Source organism: Anoplopoma fimbria, chromosome 4 (assembly GCF_027596085.1).
Source record: "Anoplopoma fimbria isolate UVic2021 breed Golden Eagle Sablefish chromosome 4, Afim_UVic_2022, whole genome shotgun sequence".
NCBI lineage: Eukaryota > Metazoa > Chordata > Actinopteri > Perciformes > Anoplopomatidae > Anoplopoma > Anoplopoma fimbria.
In genome coordinates, this window is record NC_072452.1 from 27,469,830 (window position 1) to 27,488,638 (window position 18,809).

At 40.6% G+C, this 18,809-nt stretch overlaps 1 protein-coding gene across 1 annotated transcript in view; it reads right to left on the bottom strand.

Annotated features, from left to right (window-relative positions):
• Positions 1-4,750: 4,750 nt before the first annotated feature.
• Positions 4,751-18,809, bottom strand: part of arap3 (ArfGAP with RhoGAP domain, ankyrin repeat and PH domain 3) — a 36,698-nt gene continuing 22,639 nt past the window's right edge. Inside the window, exons 18-35 of the mRNA XM_054597192.1 lie at positions 18,722-18,809; positions 18,425-18,623; positions 18,282-18,345; positions 18,032-18,195; positions 17,190-17,402; positions 16,179-16,284; positions 15,949-16,096; positions 15,738-15,806; positions 15,315-15,389; positions 15,110-15,227; positions 9,376-9,504; positions 8,997-9,133; positions 8,325-8,407; positions 8,026-8,061; positions 7,118-7,181; positions 6,775-6,912; positions 6,098-6,136; positions 4,751-5,930 (exon numbers count right to left, since the gene is read on the bottom strand). The exon at positions 18,722-18,809 is cut by the window's right edge and continues 15 nt beyond it. Of these exons, the coding sequence (XP_054453167.1) occupies positions 5,445-5,930; positions 6,098-6,136; positions 6,775-6,912; positions 7,118-7,181; positions 8,026-8,061; positions 8,325-8,407; positions 8,997-9,133; positions 9,376-9,504; positions 15,110-15,227; positions 15,315-15,389; positions 15,738-15,806; positions 15,949-16,096; positions 16,179-16,284; positions 17,190-17,402; positions 18,032-18,195; positions 18,282-18,345; positions 18,425-18,623; positions 18,722-18,809 (2,356 nt within the window). The 3' untranslated portion in view covers positions 4,751-5,444. The remainder of the gene's footprint in view (positions 5,931-6,097; positions 6,137-6,774; positions 6,913-7,117; positions 7,182-8,025; positions 8,062-8,324; positions 8,408-8,996; positions 9,134-9,375; positions 9,505-15,109; positions 15,228-15,314; positions 15,390-15,737; positions 15,807-15,948; positions 16,097-16,178; positions 16,285-17,189; positions 17,403-18,031; positions 18,196-18,281; positions 18,346-18,424; positions 18,624-18,721) is intronic.

The following is an 18,809-nucleotide window of genomic DNA, read 5'->3' on the forward strand; positions in this document are numbered from 1 at the left end:
ATAAAAAAAAAATCCAGAAAATCACATTATATAAAAGTTATAAATTGATTTGCATTTGATTGAGTGAAATAAGTATTTGAGCCCCTACCAACCAGCAAGAATTCTGGCTCCCACAGACCGGTTAGATTAGTCCTTTCACTTTAAGAAAGTACTCTGAATCTCAACTGTTACCTGTATGAAAGACATCTGTCTCAGTTCATTACCTGTATAAAAGACACCTGTCCACAGAATCAATCAATCAGATTCCAACTTCTCCACCATGGGCAAGACCAAAGAGCTGTCTAAGGACGTCGGGGCAAAGACTGTAGACCTGCACAAGGCTGGAATGGGCTACAAGACCATCGGAAAGCAGCTCGGTGAGAAGGAGACAACTGTTGGTGCGATTATTCGGAAATGGAAGAAACTAAATGACCATCAATCGCCCTCGGTCTGGGGCTCCACACAAGATCTGGCCTCGTGGGGTATCGATGATCATGAGAAAGGTGAGGGATCAGCCCAGAACTACACGGGAGGAACTTGTTAATGATCTCAAGACAGCTGGGACCACAGTCACCAAGAAAACCATTGGTAACACCTACTCAGTCTGAAAGACAATGAGGAATACTTTATGTATTTTCCTGTTCTCTTAAGAAGATAGCTGTGCATTACTTATTAATCTAATAATAAATCTAACTCTCTCTGGACTTACAGAGCTTTGTTGGAGGCTTTGACCACTGGCAGCAGCCTCAGAAGAGCCTCCTCTGAAGCAGAGTATTCCTTCAGGTCAAAAACGTCCAGATGTTTTTCTGATGACAGTAAGATGAAGACCAGAGCTGACCACTGAGCAGGAGACAGTTCATCTGTGGAGAGACGTCCTGAACTCAGGGACTGTTGGATCTCCTCCACTAGAGAACCATCATTCAGTTCATTCAGACAGTGGAACAGATTGATGCTTTTCTCTGCAGACAGATTGATACTGATCTTCTTCTTGATGTACTGGACTGTTTCCTGATTGGTCTGTGAGCTACTTCCTGTCTGTGTCAGCAGACCTTGTAGGGTTCTCTGATTGGTCTGCAGGGAAAGACCCAGGAGGAAGCGGAGGAACAAGTCCAGGTGTCCATTTGGACTCTGTAAGGCCTTGTCCACAGCACTCTGGTAGAGATGTTTGGGTTTAGGTTTGTCCCTAAAGACTTTAGACAACTGGCAGGTTGCTTGTTCTTCTTCCATCAGGTTGACCCCAGAGTTGATGAAGGTCAGATGGACATGAAGAGCAGCCAGAAACTCCTGAACACTCAGATGGACGAAGCAGAACACCTTGTCCTGGTACAGTCCTCTCTCCTCTCTAAAGACCTGTGTGAACACTCCTGAGTACACTGAGGCTGCTCTGATATCGATGCCACACTCTGTCAGGTCGGATTCATAGAAGATCAGGTTTCCTTTCTGCAGCTGATCAAAAGCCAGTTTTCCCAGAGACTCAGTCATCTTCCTGCTCTCTGGACTCCAGTGTGGATCCGTCTCAGCTCCTCCATCATACTTGACCTTCTTCAGTTTGGACTGAACCACCAGGAAGTGGATGTACATCTCAGTCAGGGTCTTGGGCAGACCCCTATTTATCTCTATATCTATATATCTATATATATCTATTTATCTCTATATCTATATATCTCTATATCTCTATATCTATATATCTCTATATATCTATATATCTATATCTCTATATCTCTATATCTATTTATTTATATATTTATATATCTATATATCTATAGAGATATATATTTATATATCTCTGTATCTATATGGATATTTTAACCCTGGCCACCACGTAGTTGTGGCTTTGAGTCCAGTCTAAGAAAAGACTTTCTCAAAGATCTTTAGGTCGTTTGAAGACAAGAAGAAGACACTCTTCACTCCTCTGTGACTGTGAAAGCTCGTCAGTGTTTGAGATGCTCCTCTACGTCCAGTCCAATAATATAATATATATAATAATATATATAATATATATTATTATATGATATATATATATTAATATATATATTATATATAATCATAGATAATATATATTATTATATATATATATCATTATATATATATATATATATTATATATATATATTATTATATATTATATATATATTATATGTATTATATATATAATGATAATAATGACATTATAATAATAATGACATTATAATAATGACAATTATAATAATAATAATAATAATAACAATAACAATAACAATAACAATAACAATAATAAGAATAACAATAATAAGAATAACAATAATAAGAATAACAATAATAATATATAAGGTTATTTATTCAGTATCTGTAAATATAGATATTTATTGATAAAGCCTGATGTCACATGTTTTCAGTCCACAGATCAACGACGTGAAGCTTCAGAAGCCTTTAGAGGAGAGAACTCTTTTCCTCGCGTGTAAACTGTTTATGTAACTCTTGAATTGTATTATTTATAAATGACTCTACCTTCAGGTACATATATATGTACACATATATGTACATATATGTGTACATATATATGTACATATATGTGTACGTACACATATATGTACGTACACATATATGTACATATATGTGTACATATATATGTAAAAAAACATATGTACATATATGTGTACATATATATGTACAAAAACATATATGTGTACATATATGTGTACATATATATGTAAAAAAACATATATGTGTACATATATATGTACATATATGTACATATATATGTACATATATGTACATATATATGTACAGATATATGTACATATATGTACATATATATGTACATGAGACAGACATTCACATATTTAATCATGTTTTCCCAACTGAACAAGTTATATTTTTGTAATATTGGGCAGTGATGATAAATAATTGTGAGTGTTCCTTTATACAATGACTGTAGTGGTTCTAGAGTAGTGGTGCTGGCCTGTGACCAGGTTGTTAAACAGTAATTGATATGAGAAACGACCATAGAAAGCATGTATATCTGAGCTGCCTCTGTTGATATGTAATCTCGTGTGAACCTGAAATTTGACAGATTAAATTTGACCCTGTTACAGACCTTTTTCACCTGTGTTTTGAATGATAATTTGGAATCAAAAAGTACTCCAAGATACTTGTATTCCGGTACTACCTGTAGCTTCTCCCCAGATACAAAAACATCCTGCTCTACACCATCAGTGTTTTGGTAAAAAACACATACAGTTTTGGACACATTGAGTTGTAGACAGCATCGCTTTAACCTGCTGTTACATGAACCATGGCGTTAGTGAGCTCATTTGGAACTTGTGTAATTCCATGTAAGTAAATGACAGTGTCATCTGCATACATTTGGATATTGGTGTTTCGGACATGCTGATGGAAGATCATTAATATATAAAGAAAATAGCAGTGGGCCCAGGAGGGAACCTTGTGGGACACCTGTGGACAAGTGGAGGGCAGTGATTGATGGTTCTGTACTTGGACATACTGGGATCTATTATGCAGATATGATTCAATCCATTGAAGTGTACCTGAAGAGAAGTTGTAGCTGTGCAGCTTAGACAAAAGAATCCTCTGGTTAACAGTGTCAAATGCAGCTCCAACAACGCCCCTTGTCCAACAGAAATAGAAAGGTGGCTCAGTTGAATAATTGGCTCTGAAGCCGAATTGCATTGGATGAAGGACAAAATAACTGGTATTCAAAGTATTACTGATGTTTGAACAAAGGTTATTATTGTTATTTAACATTATTCTATGAACTTGTTATATTTAGATTCTTTACCAATATATCCACCGTGCAATAAAAATAACCTGTGCAATCTAATGTGCAATATTAACAATCATTCTAATATTTTAGTTATAGTTGTTTTTTTTACCTATTTATTATACTTTTCTTTTACTGTCTCTTGTCTGTTTCCTCTCTGCTGCTGTAGTCCCCGCTGTGTGACTAATAAAGGATCATTTATCTTATCTTACTTATGACAGATCATTTGAGCAAAGGGTGTTAACCATAAATCTATTTTGCTTTTTTTGCCAAGTTCTATAAACAAAAATAAAGTTTACAAGACAAAGACCTATTTTTTTAAAGCTGTTTATAAAAACTATTAAATGCTGGTCCAACCAAAAGCCCTTAAAACCATTAATATTATGCATTGCCAGGGCGGTTGTGGCACATGAGGTAGAGCGCTTGTCCCGTAACCACAAGGTTGGTGGTTCAAACCCCTCTACCGGCAACATGCCGAGGTGTCCTTGAGCGAGACACCTAACCCCAAGTTGCTCCCCGGGCGCTTCATTGCAGCCCACTGCTCCTCCGGGATGGTTAAATGCAGAGAAATAATTTCCCCATTGTGGGACTAATAAAGACTTAATTATTATTATTTATCTGTGTTTTTTATTATACTAATATTATTCGTGCCTTAAATATCCCCTTTTTCTTTGTATTATTTATTTTGGTTTTTCCTTAATTTTTCTATCTTTTTATTTCGAACCATTTTTCTTATTTTGTGTGTTACGTTAGTTTGAATGTATTTTTCTGTTTCTAATTGACAGTTGGTGAAATTGTTCATTTTCAATTTGTTCAATTAAAAACAGAAAACAAACATCAGTTCACATGCAGCCTGCAGGTGGCGCTCTAACACACAGCAGCATTCTCATTGGTAGAAGATGAACCACTTGGTACTGTAGAGTCTCTACATTATATTTAAAGAATCAGAATATGTCCAACAAAAATAGACATGAGAGAGATTTAAAATGATATTTAATATTGTTGGACTTTCTGTGAACGAGAAGAAGTCGTTTGTTTCGTCTCTGTAGAAAAACCAGAATCATTATATAAGATGCTCTTTATTCTTAATCATTACAGTACAGTGTTTGTAATTAATATTCCAGAAATCAACATATTAAACATTTTATACTAACAGGAAGTGATGCGATATGAGCCCATTGAAGAGACGACAAGACAACACTGTTATTTGGCATAAAGAGAATACAAATATATCTAATATGTGATAATATATATATATATATATATATATATATATATATATAATGTTATATAATATTATATTTTATAACACAACATTATACAATATAGTCAAATATAAACACAACGGTTCCTTCAGTCTTCTTCACTTCAGCCTTTCAGCCACAAACCCACAGTGATGTCACTCAGGTCAGCTGACCTCTCAGCCAATCACAGTGTTGGAGGTTGAAGTCCCTCAGAGTCCTCCTGAATCCGGGCTCTCTAAAAACCAGCAGAGTCCTCCTAAATATTATCATAAAGTCAAACTGCTGATGGATGTTCTTCAGTTTGAGGTAATAAAACTATTTCTGATCTGGGACCTGCGTCATCTTCAGAGAAATAAAAGGTATGATTGATTAGTGAAGGTATTAATATCATATGTGAGGACAATCATTAGTTCTATCTCATATCAGGATCTCCTCCACCAGACTCTGGAGGAACGTTTTCTCTCAGACGTCGTACGGCCGCTCCTCCTCCTTCTGCTCCTCCTGCTCCTCCTCCTGCTCCTCCTCCCTGGTGAAGGCGGAGGACAGCTCCTGCAGCAGCAGCTCCTGTGACGGTGTACAGACTCCCTGCAGCTGCTCCTTCCTCCTCCTCCTCCTCCTCCTCCTCGCTGCAGGCTGCTGGGAGGAGTTCAGCTCCTCAGAGCTGCAGTCTGCTCCTCCTTCTCCTCCTCCGCTCTGCTCCAGAGCGTCCACGGTCTGGACCGGGTTGGGGATGATCAGGTGGTCTGTGTGTCCGGTCTCCATGGGAACCAGTCTGAGCGGCGGGAGGTCCGGGACCTCCTGGGTCTCTGTGGCGCTGCTGGACAGGAAGCTGGTCTCCAGAGATTTGAGGACCTGCAGGCCGAAGTCCCCGACCTCCTCGTAGAGCGGCTCGGGGAGATCCGGAGACTCGGAGCGCTCCTCCAACGAGTCCTGCTGCACCTTCATGGGCTGGAGGTCAACACAGATATATATATATATATATATATATATATATATATATATATATATATATATATATATATATAAATCAATATATCAATCAATATATAGATAAATAAGGCATCAAGTCATTCTCCTCAACAAGAAAGTACAACATTAAAGTAGAAAGTACTCACAAAGTACATGGAAAGAGTCCTTCTGTCGTGTAACTTTCTCTGCAGAGAAAAGAAAAAGTCTGATGAATTATTGAAGAAAATAATATTTTAAAGAGTATAAATACATTTTAAAATGTAAAGAAAACTGAAACTGATTGAACTCGTCTGAGCTCAGTGAGAGAAACCGTTTATTATTAATAACGTGTATTATTAATAAACGTTATTATTAATGATACACGTTATTATTAATAACGTGTATCATTAATAATAACGTTTATCATTAATAATAACGTTTATTATTAATAACGTTATTAATGATAAACGTTATTATTAATAATGTTATTAACTATCAGGATGAAACTCTATTGAACTGTTTTATTGATTATAGAGACAGAAACAATAAATGAGCAGATTTAAAGTAGAAACTTTCCTCCTCTACTAGAACAACCTGTTAGTAAAACTATTATATACTAAGAATAAACATCAAAGTACTGTACAGTATTGTAAAGTACTCTGAAGTACTCTGAAGTACTCTGAAGTACTGTAAAGTACTCTGAAGTACTCTGTAAAGTACTCTGAAGTACTGTAAAGTACTCTGCAGTACTCTGCAGTACTGTAAAGTACTCTGTACTGTAAAGTACTCTGCAGTACTGTAAAGTACTCTGCAGTACACAGAGCCTCTAGGAGCGTCCTCTGACCAGCGTCTGATTGGCCGACAGCATGCTGCTGTTGCTCTCGTCTCCTCGGATCGGAACCAGCGGCATCGTGCCGAACTTCTGCTTGGAGATATCGGAGGAGGAGTGACGCCTCAGAACCGGAGGACCCGGGTCCTCGTTCTGGAAGACAAGACGGAAACCACGAGACCGTTAGACCACATCAGAGGGGGGGAGGACCGGATCCTGAACAACTTCAATCCTCTGAAAGACGGAGGTCTGGTCCTGGATCAGTTCCTCAGATTAAAGGATTACAGTTAATCTGACCTGAGGTCTGAATCTGATCCTGGATCAGTTCCTCAGATCAAACAAGATTACAGTTACTGACCTGAGCCTTGAGGAAGCTGGTGATCCAGTCCCACAGTTCAGCCTCCGAGCTGCAGCAAAGAAACCTGAGACAGAAACATCACTGACCTCATGATATGAAACATAAACGATATGAAACATAAACGATATGAAACATAAACGATATGAAACATTAACGATATGAAACATTAACGATATGAAACATTAACGATATGAAACATAAACGATATGAAACATTAACGATATGAAACATAAATTATATGAAACATTAATGAAACATTAATGATATGAAACATAAACGATATGAAACATAAACGATATGAAACATTAACGATATGAAACATTAATGATATGAAACATTAATGATATGAAACATTAATGATATGAAACATTAACGATATGAAACATTAATGATATGAAACATAAACGATATGAAACATAAACGATATGAAACATAAACGATATGAAACATAAACGATATGAAACATAAATGATATGAAACATAAACGATATGAAACATAAACGATATGAAACATAAATGATATGAAACATAAACGATATGAAACATTAATGATATGAAACATAAACGATATGAAACATAAACGATATGAAACATAAACGATATGAAACATTAACGATATGAAACATTAATGATATGAAACATTAATGATATGAAACATAAACGATATGAAACATAAACGATATGAAACATAAACGATATGAAACATTAATGATATGAAACATAAACGATATGAAACATAAACGATATGAAACATAAACGATATGAAACATAAACAATATGAAACATTAATGATATGAAACATTAATGATATGAAACATAAACGATATGAAACATTAACGATATGAAACATAAACGATAACTATAAAGAGGATTCATTTCCTGTCATGTGATCATTCAGTGACACTTACAGCTGGTGTTTGTGTGACATCACAGTGAACCCCCACCTGCAGATAACACAAATATTGACTTCATGAATCAGATGATGTTATTGATGACCTCTGACCTTCATTCATAAAGAAACGTGTGAACACACACACACACACACACACACACACACACACACACACACACACACACACACATATGAAACTTATAGGATAACTATAAAGAGGATTCACACACACACACACACACACACACACACACACACACACACACACACACACACACACACACACACACACACACACACACACTCTCATGTTACCGGGTCGGAGCCTTCAGTTTCCTGCGGATGCCGATGTAGATCTTCATGGACTTCAGAGACCACTCCTTCTCTGGTTTGATGCTCTAAACAGGGAACAGACCAGTGAGGACACAGAGACATGTCCTCATGTCCTCATGTCCACTGATGGACACAGGGCCATGTCCTCATGTCCACTGATGGACACAGAGACATGTCCTCATGTCCACTGATGGACACAGAGACATGTCCTCATGTCCACTGGTGGACACAGAGACATGTCCTCATGTCCACTGATGGACACAGAGACATGTCCTCATGTCCACTGATGGACACAGGGCCATGTCCTCATGTCCACTGATGGACACAGAGACATGTCCTCATGTCATGGTCCAGAGACATCATGTCCACTGGTGGACACAGAGACATGTCCTCATGTCCACTGATGGACACAGGGCCATGTCCTCATGTCCACTGATGGACACAGAGACATGTCCTCATGTCCACTGATGGACACAGAGACATGTCCTCATGTCCACTGATGGACACAGGGCCATGTCCTCATGTCCACTGGTGGACATGTCCACTGATGGACACAGAGACATGTCCTCATGTCCACTGGGATGGACACAGAGACATGTCCTCATGTCCTCATGTCCACTGGGGGACACAGAGACATGTCTCACACAGCGTTACCTTCTTGTCCTTCAGCAGCAGCAGCTTGTGGTTTATGATCTGGAACGTCCTCTCCTGGAACTTGTTGCCCTGAAGGAGCTTCTGAGGTTCTTCACGACACCTCAGGAGACCGATCTTCATGATCTCACTCTTATAGGCTGGACACGCAGACAGACGGGGGAGACAGACGGGGGAGACAGACGGGGGAGAGAGAGACATGTGGTTGATTCAGTCAGACAGATTAGAACTCTGTATCTTGAAGTTAATAATTATTGTTGGATGATTTGTGCATTTATTCATAATTGAATCATCATTTATTCCACTTCCAGCTGTGTGTTCACTAGTGTGTGTGTGTAGTGTATATAGTGTGTATATAGTGTGTACAGTATGTGTGACGTACAGGTGAGGAGGGCGAGCCCGTCTCCTTTAGGAACTCTCTTCACCACCAGGTAGGCGGAGCTCGGGTCGGCCATCTTGCACCACTGCAGAGCCTGCTCCAGGACTTTCTCTTTGGGGTGTAACGGACGCTCTGACACACAACAACAACAACAACAATAACAACAACATCAACAACAACATCATTAACAACAACAACAACAACATTAACAAAACCATCTGTCGGTAGAATTTCCCAGGCTCCCTGAACTCTACCTGAGAAAAATCAGTGGTGATAAGAGCTGCTGGAATCCTCTAACTCAGGGGTGTCAAACTCATTTTAGTTAAGGGGCCACATACGGCCCACTCTGATCTCAGGTGGGCCAGACCAGTAAAATCATAGCATAATAACGCAAACATAACGACAATATTTCTCTCTGTTTACATCATTGGTGAAGGTTTTTGGATGATAAACCCTATTTTAAGGTCTTTCTACAATAAACTAGAAACATAAAGACCAAAAACTCAGACATCAGCCAAATAAACTTCTCAAGATCTAAAACATATTTTAAATGTACTAACTAACATTTCTACATCTGTGTAGTTCTCTGTACACCTGAACTGACTCACCACAACATACAGACAGACGTGGGAGCTGTTAAGTGAGGAGGTTAAGTTGCCCCTCTTGCCTTGAAAATACAGACTTTATACATTGAACAGTTGGGGCAGTGCAGGAGCCACAGTGTTCCATCAAACCAAACTCTTTGTACTGAAGCTGCTGATTGACATTATATTGCACAATGTTCAGTGTCAAATATTTCAACAGTACGTTTTCATTTTCACAGAACTGTGTTCTTCAGGATGCAAAGTGTCTGAAGTGTCTTACATGAAGTAGGTCAACTCACCGATTCATTTCCTCCTGAAACTTGGCATCTTTTAGCCCCACAAGTGCATCAATATCAGGCTTCAAATCCTGAGTAGCAGCCAATTTAAGAACATCATTCAAGTGCTTGTGTGCTTGTCTTGTTGTTTCTGTGATGTTCATTACAGAGAACACTTGTTCACACAGGTAGGTGGTCCCAAACACGCTCAAACCTTTTGCTGCCAGGGCTGTCAATGTGGGGTATCCTGGCAAAAGATACAATAAGATAAAATGTGTCCTTTAGATCCTGATCACATTGTAAGTCAGTTATCTCAAGCTGCATGTGGACGGGCAGATCCGCAGCCTGAACTGTAAATGGTGAGCGAAAAACTGCAAACTCGGTCTGAAGCTCACCACAGACCTGAAGCTGCTGCTCAGACTCCCACAGCAAGTCCGTCATTGTGTCTTTGTAGAGATTCATGTCAGCAGTAACTCCGGTCATCTGCACATTTCTCAGATGAGGGAAAGGAGCAGCTGTGTCTCCCACAAAGTCAGCTTCAACTTAACTCAACTTAAATGCTGTCATGATACTGTGTACACTTTCTTACGGCCTTGCAGCATCTTGTTCAGGTTATTCAGGTGCTCTGTGATCTCCACCATCGATGCAGGTCCTGCAGCCATTCTGGGTTTTTTAGTTCATGCACTGGTTTCCCCTTTTTCTCCATCAACTGTCCAGTTTCCTCTCGTAGATCAAAAAACGCTTCAGCTTCACCAGCTTCCTTCAGTGTGGTCTGGTGGGCCACAGGTGATGTTCATCACTGAGGAGGTGATAGTCCTCTGGCTGGGTGAAGGTAACAGTTTGGACACTTTCATGACGTGATCCATGTTAACGACCAACACAAAGCCTGCTGCTGACGGATACATGGCTGATCTTTCAGCAGATTGGAGCCTCCATCATAAAGTCATTGTAGCATCTTCAGTTGCAATCGATGATGAGCACTGACATTACAGACGCCATGCTCAACTGGCTCATTCACTGCTGTTGATGAGACTGGCGGTCACGAGGAGCTCCTTGAGTTGGTACCTATGACAGACACCACTACAGCGAGTGGACCGGGTCGGAGTGGACTGGACCGGGTCGGAGTGGCCCGGGTCGGAGTGGACCGGCCCGGGTGTCAGTGTGGCTACAGACGGCTCTCCATCAATGATCGGGAGAAAAACAGGCGTTGTGACGAAATTCAGGGAGAAAGTGAAGCTGCAGATGGAGGACTGAATGTTGGCAGAAGCCTGTCGCTCCTCGGGAACACGAGTTCTGCAGCCTTCAGCAGGAGCTCACCCTCACAGGATGGCTTTGAGGCTGATGCTGTGTCGTTACAATGAGGTAGCTTCACTGCTGCATCCCTGACCTCTCTGCGGGTAAACACGGACTGTTGTTTCTTTAGACTAGCAGCTCATTTATCTTCTCTTTTCTCAGCGGTCGTGTTTTTCGCCATGTTGAGTCTCATAGTGGACAGAATATTAGATTCTTTGAGCACAGAAACCTGCTGCGAACACAACAAACAGGTTTTCCAGTTACCTGTGTAAAACATGTAGTATGATGTGGTCCATTGTTCTGTAAGACTCTGCACTCTGGGTCCACGGTTCTCTCTTCACAGAGACTTGGGGGTGAGGGGGTCACGCTTAGAGTCTATGGTTCTATCTGCTGTTAGAATCTATGCATGATAATTAGAAGATAAAACATGTTTTCTAATTATCTTATGGTGGACTCAGTGAATCTATGGTCTCATGCACTGTTTAACTGTCAGACCAGGGCATGTTCGGCCCATGAGGGATGGTTCTGACTGGCCCGCTAAAGATTACATGATAATTAGAAAATAAAACATGTTTTCTAATTATCTTATGGGTGGACTAAAACCGCAGTGCTTTTTTACTATTTTGAAACCCATTTATTCTCACAGTGCACGCGATCGTGCACGTCAACTGTGCACGTGAAATGCGTGTGATTGACAGCCTGTCTTCCTCCTTGTTTTACCTGAAACATGCGACATGTGGGCTCATGTTTACTAGGTTTACTACTAATGTTTACTGGTAATGTTTACTACTAATGTTTAACTAATGTTTACTACTCAACTACTAACTACTAATGTTTACTACTTGTTTACTACTATGTTTACTACTAGTGTTTACTACTAATGTTTACTACTAATGTTTACTACTAGTGTTTACTACTAATGTTTACTACTAATGTTTACTACTAGTGTTTACTACTAATGTTTACTACTACTATGTTTACTACTAATGTTTACTACTCATGTTTACTACTAGTGTTTACTACTAATGTTTACTACTAGTGTTTACTACTAATGTTTACTACTAGTGTTTACTACTAGTGTTTACTACTAGTGTTTACTACTAATGTTTACTACTCATGTTTACTACTAATGTTTACTACTAATGTTTACTACTAATGTTTACTACTATGTTTACTACTGTTTACTACTATGTTTACTACTAATGTTTACTACTAATGTTTACTACTAGTGTTTACTACTAATGTTTACTACTAGTGTTTACTACTAATGTTTACTACTACTGTTTACTACTAATGTTTACTACTAATGTTTACTACTACTGTTTACTACTCATGTTTACTACTAATGTTTACTATACTAATGTTTACTACTAATGTTTACTACTACTACTAATGTTTACTACTCATGTTTACTACTAATGTTTACTACTAATGTTTACTACTAATGTTTACTACTAATGTTTACTACTAGTGTTTACTACTAATGTTTACTACTCATGTTTACTGTTTACTACTAATGTTTACTACTAATGTTTACTACTCATGTTTACTACTAATGTTTACTACTCATGTTTACTACTCATGTTTACTACTATGTTTACTACTACTACTCATGTTTACTACTCATGTTTACTACTAATGTTTACTTTGTTTACTACTAACTACTAATGTTTACTACTAATTTACTACTTTACTATGTTTCTTTATGAAGTCCAGGTGAACCTGTGTGTGTGGTGTGTGGGGAGCATGTCGCCTGTTTAAAGAGGACAATTTTCTTTCTTTTTTTTTGCACAGTTGTGAAAACATTAAATGTTTAATATAGGCATGTAAAGTCAAAAAGGCTACAAAACTGGGACACTGTTCTTTACACAGTTACACAGTTCAGTGACATGTCTTGTTTATTTTGGCTACAAAGATGATGTGATGTCTTTAGAAAGCTAAGAAAATCCTTCTTTCAATAGTATATGAAACTCAAAATGCCCTTTGTTATTAATGTGACTGAAAATGAGTCAAATGTTTCACATTTTGTTTATCATTTTGGAAATTCTATTTGAATAAATGATATTTTTGAAAGCTAACCTCACCTTTTAATTGCCAAATAATAACATACACTCTTACCAGCGGTCAAAACAATGCCATTTACTGCTTTTTATATAGAAATAAAATGTATATTATGCATAATTGAGTTCGGCATGTTGGCCCGGCCCTCCAACATATTTTCAGTTGCTCATTTGGCCCCCTGGGACACATAATTGCCCACCCCTAAGAGTCTTACTGATACAGTGCGACCCCCAGTGGACTGATTAGGAATAGCAGCTACTTTTATAGAAATGCAATTTATGTCTTTCTATAATTTCTACACTTGGCAAAGTCATCCGGCGGCCGAGCTGGACCCCCTGGTGGGCCGAGCTGGAGCCCCTGGTGGGCCGAGCTGGAGCCCCTGGTGGGCCGGATCCGGTGGGCCGGACCCCCTGGTGGGCTGGACCCCTGGTGGGCGGGATCCCCGCGGGCCGTATGTTTGACACCCCTGCTCTAACTGATTAGGAAAGGAGCTTCAATGCTTCCTTTCCTATCTCCTTTAACATAAAAGACACTGGATCATCCTTTACCAAAGGAAACGACATAATGCCGTCCCACAATGCCTTGGAGCAGCAACATTTAAATTGTCGCCCCAAGTGGACGTAGTCATGGTGACGTCACTCTTTGGTTTGAGGACATTTTGAGCCACGACTCGGGAGATTATGCCGTCGCCATCTTGGTTTGTCTCAACCAGTGAACAGGAAGTGACCATATATGGAGTGAGGAGGAGTGACGTAGAGACGCCGTATACGTCTCTGGTGTGGACCTGTCAATCAGTGTGTAGCCCCGCCCTAAAGCATCCCCTGCTTTATGGTCTGTTTGACTCTAAATGGAGCATCATTTACTAAATGAACATCATGCTGTATTGAAGAAGACTTGAAACTAGAGATTGAGACCATAAACTCATGTTTACAATGTTTACTGAGGGAATAAATCAAGAGAGAAGTAGAGTCATTTTCTCATAGACTTCTATACAACCAGAGGAGTCGCCCCCTGGTGGACAGGAGAGAGAATGCAGCTTTAACACATGAAGCTTTGACTTCACTTTACAGATAAACCTTCCGTCCTCAGTAAAGTCACATCTTTGATCCACCTCAGGACGTTTTCCATAAAGTCAAGGAAACGTGGTGAGGAGAAGAAATACGACGTCATGTTTCTGATTATTCAACCTCAGTCCTGAGAAAGTTTAATCGAAAGTCAGTCTGTGGATCCTCAAACCTAAAGACTGGTCACAGAGACCTGGAACCAGGTCTGACTCTGGAACCAGGTCTGACTCTGGAACCAGGTCTGACTCTGGAACCAGGTCTGACTCTGGAACCAGGTCTGAGTCTGGAACCAGGTCTGACTCTGGAACCAGGTCTGACTCTGGAACCAGGTCTGACTCTGGAACCAGGTCTGAGTCTGGAACCAGGTCTGTAACATGAACCCCTCTCTGATCCACTGATGAGAACCCCTCAGGTGAGTCAGAGAGAGACAGACAGGTGGACAGGTGTCCTGATGTCTCACCCAGCTGTCCGTCCTCGATGGCCTCAAACGTCATCCAGACGTCTTTGTCTCCGGCCGGGACGTTCCTCATGAACAGAACCTGATTGGTCAGCTCCTCAGCACACATGGTGGGAGACACCTGCAGGTCACATCATTCACCAACATCCATTAATAATGATCAATGTATCAATGTATCAATGTATCAATAATCACTATTCACACTTACCTTGAGAGTGATGCAGCAGTCTGGTATCTTCATCTCCAGATAGACCTCAATGATCAGATCACCGGCCTGAGACAGCTGCACACACACACCTGATCAGTGATCACTAATCAACTCTTATTAACCTTTTATTATTAAATGATCAATACATTATCACAAAGTCATTACTAACTTATAACTAACTTATTATCAACGTATTACTAAGTGGGGACTTATTGTTAACTCATTACTACTCATTTACTAGTTGTGATTAACATTTGAATTTATTACATTTATTACACATTGATTACTGACATTTTATTAACTCGTTGACTGAAAACAGGAATCTATATTTTATTTAATGCCTTAAAACAAAATCCTGTTGTATTAATAACTATGTGTCGTTAATGTATTAGTACTGCTTAGTATGATGACTGCAGTAAATACCTGCGTGTCCTTCCAGGTGGTGATGAGGCTGATCTCCAGCTCGATCTGAGTCTGATGCTCCTCGTCGATCTGAACCAGAAGCAGAAGTTCACTGGGTTTGTTCAGTGATTAGGTCACAGAGGAGAACTGGACTGTGATTGTGGACTGGGCTTGTGGACTGGGCTTGTGGACTGGGCTTGTGGACTGGGCTTGTGGACTCGTTTGTACTCACCTCAAAGACGTACAGGTAGTTGTCTATCAGATCCTCTACGATCTTCACCTCGTGCTCTCCTTTCCCGTCCGTCTGGAACAGACTGGGAGCGAACAGCAGCGACAGGTTCTTGGTGCACATCTGGTTCAGGTCTGCACACTTCTGGACTCTGAGGCGGAGGAAGTAGAACCCAGTTATTTAACGAGGCGACGGCTGGTTCCAGAGCAGCAGGAGAGCGACGGGGAGCTCACCTGTACAGGTGGCCGATGAGAGCAGCCAGCGTGGTCCTGTTGAGCCGAGGAAAACTACGGATGATCTCTTTGTAGCGGTCCAGCCTCTGGTTCTTCTGAGGGATCTCTGAGGACGGAACCAGGAGGACTTTAGTCCTGAGATCTAAAAGGTCTGAGATCTCAGGACCTACGAGCTACTTTCTACTTTTACTCCACTACACCTCACAGGGAAACTGCTTTTTACTGCACTACATTTGAATGATTTACTTTCTACATATAAATCCTACGATATGACGCAGTACTACTACTAATCTACTCAGTAGTACACAAGGCATCTTAAGTTACCTTCATGTTTACCAACTACAACATTAAAATGCTCATACATTTATTAATAAGTAATACAACTCAGTTACATAATATTCTGTAATAACATAAGACACTTAAAGAGTGCCATTTAGTACTTTTACTTTTGATACTTTAAATACATTTATCTGATAATACATGTTTACTCCTAATAGAGTATTTTGGGGGTTTCTACTTTTACTTCAGTAAAGGATCTCAGTATTTCATCCACCGTTTCTCTCAACCAACAAACTACAGGAATATATATTTGTCCATAAATAGCTAACATAACATATAAACCGTGAACTATTTCAGTATTTGGTGTATTAAAATGCTAATTTCTGTATTTTATCATCTTCATTTAAAGCCAAAGGAAACGTTACTATTTCAGATTTGATTTTAATTCAATCTTAAAGGTAAGAAGAAAATAGAAAACATATTTAAAAACATTATTATATTATTGTAAATTAAACAGCAGTGAGGCCTTTGAGACCCTCAACAATGAAGACGTGAACAAGAACACGTTCAGAAACAAACGAGCCTCATCACAGTAAATCCCTGGAGGACCTCTTATGGATCTGTGGACCTTATCGAGACCATCTCTGATCTTAAAGCTCCTCAGAGATCAATAACACCTGAAACCTTCTGGTCCCTCAGACTGCACTCTGGTCTAAAGTAAAGTGGACTCACTGGCGGCCCCCTGCCACAGCGGGTGGAGGTCGGCCATGAAGATGGGGTCGTCCACCTCCCTGAAGAACCTCTTCAGGACGTCCGTCACGTCCTCGATGAAGTGGTCTCCGATCCGCAGTTTGACGTTTCGGGCGTCTTTACGAAACTCCTCCATCAGGAGTTTGATCCTGGATTTGGCCCCGTTCTTCCTGTAGATCCCCTCGTGGCCCAGACCTACGGAGCATGCTCAGATCGTCACGGTGGGTCACATGGGACAACCTGCTCTAAGCCTGATCCGGAACCAGCATCAGATCAGGAATCAGCCAGGAGTCACCATTCAGTTTAAAAATCGCCAACGACAATGTAATATATTCTGTGTTTCTGAGCAGACTGAGACCATGTGACTGGTGATGCTTCCTGTATGTCCTTTCACAATAAAAGCTTTTGGATGTGAAGGAAGTGGAACCCCTTTACTCTGAAACCAAAAGTACTTTTAGACATTTAATGCACCTTTTGTTGGAAGTGTTTCTGAAACGTGATCACGATGATCAGAGTTCAGGTTGATGCTTTACAGCAACACATCTCATCAACGGTCTGAACCAAAGTCCTTCTAACCTGAACACATCTCATCAATGGTCTGAACCAAAGTCCTTCTAACCTGAACACATCTCATCAACGGTCTGAACCAAAGTCCTTCTAACCTGAACACATCTGGAACTCTAGTTCAGACGTTTAGAGCTCCAGCTTCGTTCAAACAGACTGATCCAACACATTCAACCCATCAGCACTCAGTTGATGTTCTGGTCGGGTCTCTAAGTGAGCAGGTGGTGTAGTGATGAAGACTCTGGGTGGAGGTTCCTCACCGTACTGAGTGATGAAGGCGATGCAGCTGTCCACGATGATGGGGATGTCGTTCCTGCTCAGCTGCTGCTCCCTCAGAGCGTTTCCTTTACCGCCGGCCGCCCGCTGGATGTCCGAGTACCACAGAGAGAAGTCTGTGCGTCCGACGCCCTGCAGGTGGAGAGTCCTGATGGAGGAAACCAGAGCATGAGGAAGAGTAAGACCAGGATCAGATGATTATCTGGTGTCCAGCAGAGGAACGCTTCATCTCACCGGCCTTTCTCTACCAAAACCAGGATGTCCTTCTTCTCGTGGTTCTCGGTCTCGTAGGTGATACCTTCAACACAAACAGAGACGGTTTGATCTGAACCAACCTGACACACCTGGTACATTGGTAGACCAGGACCAGGACTCACTGAGCTCCTGCAGACGGTTCAGGTTGATGATGTCCTCCGCTGCTCCGTCGTTTCGGGGACATATGAAGAGGTTGGACTTCTGCAGGACAAAGAAGGCCTCCTTCCACTGCTGCGGGTCCAACATGGCTCTGTAGCGCAGCAGGCCGACCCGCTCAAACTCCCGAGTCAGCAGGCAGTGACAGCTGAGGGAGGTGGCAGCCTGGAGGAGACAAAGACACCCCAAAGAAAGACATCACATCACATGGGACGGTTCAATGAAAGAGGACACAAAGGGGGACAGAGTGTCAGGGTCCAGACCTTCCCGATGGACCTGGTCCAGCTGTGCAGAGCGTCGGCCGTCTCCAAACCAAACTGATAGAGTTTCTCTGAAGTCAAATACAACTCG